Source organism: Aplysia californica, unplaced genomic scaffold, assembly GCF_000002075.1.
Source record: "Aplysia californica isolate F4 #8 unplaced genomic scaffold, AplCal3.0 scaffold00251, whole genome shotgun sequence".
In the NCBI taxonomy this organism is placed as follows: Eukaryota; Metazoa; Mollusca; class Gastropoda; order Aplysiida; family Aplysiidae; genus Aplysia; species Aplysia californica.
The window spans coordinates 467,659-472,698 of NW_004797521.1; the positions used below are offsets into that span (position 1 = coordinate 467,659).

A 5,040-nucleotide genomic window follows, 5' to 3' on the forward strand; every position below is an offset into this window, starting at 1 on the left:
CCCCCCGTGTTCCTCTTCCGTTTTCTGGTGCAGACATTGACAATCTTCGTGCTCCATTCCTTTCTGTTGTCTGTTTTCCTGATGATCTAGGGTTTTCTCTTTGTGCTACTCGTTGTTACGAAGTTTTTCAGGCCATCTGTGTATGTTGATCTTTGTCGTCCCTTACTCTCCTTTCCCACTATCTTTCCACACAGCAGCAGTTTCTCTAGTCCATTTGATCTATTTATGTGGCCAAAGAATCTCAATTGTCTTTTTCTGATGGTTCTGATTATGGATCTTTCACATACTGCCATTTAGAGCACTTCTCTGTTTGTTTTCCTTTTGTCCATGGAATTCTGAGTAGTCTCCTTAAATACCACATTTCAGCGTCCTCTAGTCTTCTTTCTGTGTCTTTGCTTAGTTAGAGTCCAGATCTCGCATCCATATAAAAAGATTGACGGTACGTACACTTTCTATTTGAGAAGATATACTTGCTTCATCTTGCTGGAAGCTTCTTTAGATATTGCAATCCTCTTTTTTTTAATTATCTGTGGGTCAAGTTTTGCATCTGGTATCCCCGGTATCGACAGTAAAAATCTTCAGGTATCTCGACTACTTGCAGTACTGGGGCCCTCAATAATACGACTCAAGTTGGGACTGCCAGCAGAGACGTGATATGAATAGCCAGATTATGTGCACGACCTGTGCTCTTTTCTGTGCCTTTCACTGATAATTAAGTGAGCAGGAGGTTGAGCGGGTGTGTATATGGGCTCTATGCTTTATCATAACTCGTTCGCTACTCTACTCTCGAGCATCTTTATCAATATACTCTGTTGCATGTTCCGTAAAACCCTTACAAAGACAAGCAGGCTAAGAATTTGGCATGCGGCTTATCACTGAGAGGTGAGGGGGAGAGGGTGGAGAATCAGTGTGAGTGTTATATCGAGCAATTTTCTTTGTTATTATGCTGGCTGTTTTGTGAAAAGAAGGTATCGAAATGCTAATTACAACAATCGTATCAACCAATGACTGAATTTCATGTCTTCATCAAATCGGCATCTGAGGGGAGAAGCGTATATATAGCACCCTTTAACAGCCTTGAACCCGAGACTTCGCGCATATTTATTTTTATTTGAGCGTTACACCATTGAATGTCATAGAGTCTTTTGCTTCAAAGCACAGGGTCCGAGATGAACTTAATGACCCTGGTATGTAGTATAAACTCTTCATCCAAAGATCAATAGCACGGTCCATTAAAATGAATATTTGTACCCAACCCCCGAGACTCGCAAACATTTTATGGCGGTAAATTTCACGACAATGGTTTCCGTGGGGAGCTTTTAAATCTCACCTGTTCGTTTCCATTATTCATTTTGTTATGAAGTCGAGGACGGGTTTATGGCCATGGTATTGGGTCGTGTTTACACTTAAAAATATATAAACGTTGGCGGATCATCATTTGTTACCAGACTGTGTTTTTGTGGTAGGCAGAGCGCTTCTCAAACGCATTTCATTCTGGTTTGCTTATAGTCTACCGTTACTTTTACTTTTTCATCCTCTGTTGCTATTGAGCGTTGAGCGGGAGATGGGGTTTTCCATGTTTGGCCAACTCGGTTGCTCTTTTAATTGAGATGTTACAGTCTCTCAGGGCTCCCTTTACTCCATAAGTCCATCTTTTGCGTGGCCTACCCCTCCATTAATATCCTGAGTACTTGGTATTATAGGCGCTAGAGGCTTATAGTCATCACTAATTAGCCAACTTAAACTTCATGCCGTAGTTTCGTTGTATATGACCCATCGCTAGCTAAGATCAAGACAGTATCATCTTGTAAGAGCTAACTTGGTTCGAACAAGAAACTAGATTCTTGATAAACTAGTTGCATTGTTTAGGAGTGTCAATGACTTTTCACTGGCGCTGCGTTAACTCAGAAGGTATCATGATGGACTACGGAGCGCATGGCCCTGGTTAGAATGCTTGAGTTTTTTAAAACTCAGGTCGTTTTGTGGAGTTTTCAAGGCTCTCAAGCCTTTTGGCATAGTCCTATCGGAGACGAAAGCTAGATTCGGAGATCACGGCTCTTGAATAACGTAATAGTGTTGATAGGAATGGTACACCTATACAATTACTTACTCACACTAATTATTTTTCACTTCTGATAGTTTGTTGCCATAGGCTCGCCCGTAAATTACCTTAGAAGAGGTCTCGGAAAGTAGTCATAAAGAAAAGCCAAGCATAGTAACTTTTCAGAGGCAATTTTGGAACCAGGAAATCACTTTTATTTGAAGCAGGGAAATTTTGGTATTTTTAGCAATTTCTTCTAAACGTCCGAGGTATTCGTCATAACTACCCCCCCCCCATAAAAAACCAAGACTGTATTAAGGATACAGCTTGTGCTGGACAACTAATTATATTTCTGCATGTGAAGAGGTATGTCTAGACAGATTGTAACGTTAATGAAAACACACGTTTGTTATCTTTTTAAAGCATTTGAAGTAAAAGAAACTTATCTTAACTGAATGCATAGGCAATAGGACACAATCATATGCAAAATGCTTTGTTGACATAGCAAGCAGTGTGGGTTTGCAGACTTTAAATTAGCGATTGCTTAACATTTCAAAAATAGGATACGAAGAGATTTTCCTTTAAGCCCTCCTAATGGTCTTTGCTTTTCTTTTGGCAGATTGCAACCCATCTGCACTTACATCCAGCCATGAAGGTGCCAGTTCTATGTACGTGTCTCTTACTTGTGTGTGTTGAGCTGGCTTGTCATTTTACCGAAGCTTCACCGTTTAGGAAGCCGGGAAAACCGAGCGATGTCGATGAGAAGGCAGAGCATTCAGCACTCTCCCCATACGGGCAAAAAAGCATGGGCGTTTCCATATCTGACGTCGGACCATTTACTGAATCTCCAGCCTTTTTCTTCATTGACGCCACTCTCGGCTCAAAGAAGAACACAGAAAACACAATCCGTACCCTCCTTGGAAAGGTATGTTGATTTTTAAAAGTCAAATTGACACTCGTCCGATATTAGAAAATGAGCAGTGTTTCGTCTATAGCAGCTCATTAGCTGGTGTGTGGACAGACGGTTCTTTCTATATTGGAGTCACTTAATTCACTTTAAAGTGATATTTTGCCTGGGAATGTAAATATAGTACCAGGGAAATTTTACATCGCAGACGCCAGTAAGTACATAAACACCCCCCTCCCCAACCTTTCCAAAAAAACACAGAAAACTTCCCCCCCCCTTTTTTTTTGGGGGGGGGGGGTAAAGAAAGCTAAGGGAACCCCCCTCTAAATAAATGGCTAATATAAGACAATTATTGGGAGCAAAAGGTCTCACAGCTTTACGACGTCAAAAACAGGAAGACACATGTCTATTGTGGTAGCCAATAGTGATAGTAATACACTGATAGTACATATATGATGGAATAGAGCTGATGAATGGTAATATCTATGCACATGATGAATGTAAAATTGTTTACAGTTGCAAAATAGAAGGTGTGGTTGGTTGGTGAGTGTTCTGGTAGGGTTTGCCCCTTCTTTCCTATCAAACATCTATCGTCCTTATCTCTCCGCCTTCTTTTTGTGTATGTTACTGTCTTGTAACACATCTATTCTTCGGCACCTATATGACCTTACTGTGTTGCAAGTGCCGCAAAACTCTCATGAAAACAAAACTAGAAGGTCTAGAAGGGAGTAATGTTTTTTCCCTTATAACATGTTTCGCGCTTGCTCTTTAGCTGATCTTTCGCCCTGATGAATTCAAAGTGTATATTTTCCTAATCCAAACTTCCTTCAACGTGCGTGTTAACTAACTAGGAAAACAAATTTTCAACATGGGAAACTAGTCCTCATCATTTCTCGTTTCAAAGTATACCGTGTGATAACCTGTCTCGTTGCCTTACCTTTGAAAAATCTAATATTATCTCCTCTCGTCTATTCTCATATCATACCATACTCTAAAATCGTTTCGCCTCTGCTCATTTCATCTACGCTAAAATCATTTTCATATTTCATGTACTCAGGCAATCTTACAGTATCTTATTTTTCTTCTTAGTTCATGGACAGGGATAAGACTACAGGCAAATACAAAACTCACCTGGCCAGCAACACTCTAAAAAACCAAAATTATAAAGAAGGCCGAGCATCACATACAAGAAAGAGACGCTCTGTTCCTGATGATGATATGGTCCTGGTGGTAAGAGAAAACAAGAACGACATGACGGATTGAGAGAAGGAGACAAAGCCGCCTGGCAAAGGAAATGTGGAGGTTCCATTTTTAATAAAAACTATTTATCTAACAGTTGGCTGAAACCAAAGAAACTTTTAATAACTGATTGATATGATTACATCGTAGAGATTGAAGGGATGAGTTTTATCTTTTTTTCTTCGTCGTACTGTAACACACGAAAACACCACAGTCGAAAAATAATCTGTTCTTAAAGGACCTTGTTTTGTAAGTTCTGCGGAAATAAAACCGTAAACTTCTCACAAAACGTGTTACTCATTATTTTTGAAAATTCATTAATTATATTATATTCTATTTTTTAGTAATGACGTTATAGACTATCTTTGTAATAGAGCTCTTACAGCAGTTAAAGCCTTTTGTGATTAGAATACCACCCTCCCCTCAATTAAAAAAATAGAATAAAAACAACCCCCCCCCCAAAAAAAAACACAAAAAAAACAAACAAAAACTCAGCTGGTGCATGATGTTAATTTTCTCAACATTTGTATCATGATTTCATGGTTCAAGAATGTTGCAATAGTTGTTTTTAGGGGCTTATTTTAAGGGGAAGATCAATTAACCTTTTTTGCCACAAACACCATCATCTGGATATCTGGAAGTGTCATCTCCGTCTCACAAGTTTACGTGGGCTGCACTTTCGAATAGCAAACTTTCGTAATGCTCAACATTGGAATAGCGAGCATTTCTGACATTAGGTTAGTGAGTCGTGTTTTTTTTCTACATTTCTTGTTACAGCTAAAATTAGTTGGTATCGTTCATTATGGACAGGTATGTTCATCGAAGTATCAAACGTCCGTCTTACACACACACA

General features: G+C 39.4%; 1 protein-coding gene across 1 annotated transcript; it reads left to right on the forward strand.

The window, feature by feature from the left end:
- The first annotated feature begins 2,367 nt into the window (after window positions 1–2,367).
- Window positions 2,368–4,471, forward strand: LOC101855570. Its single transcript, XM_005100551.3, has 2 exons — window positions 2,368–2,966; window positions 4,038–4,471. The coding sequence occupies exons 1-2, from the start codon at window positions 2,691–2,693 to the stop codon at window positions 4,209–4,211; spliced, it is 450 nt and encodes a 149-aa protein (XP_005100608.1). The 5' UTR covers window positions 2,368–2,690; the 3' UTR covers window positions 4,212–4,471.
- The last annotated feature ends 569 nt before the right edge of the window (window positions 4,472–5,040 follow it).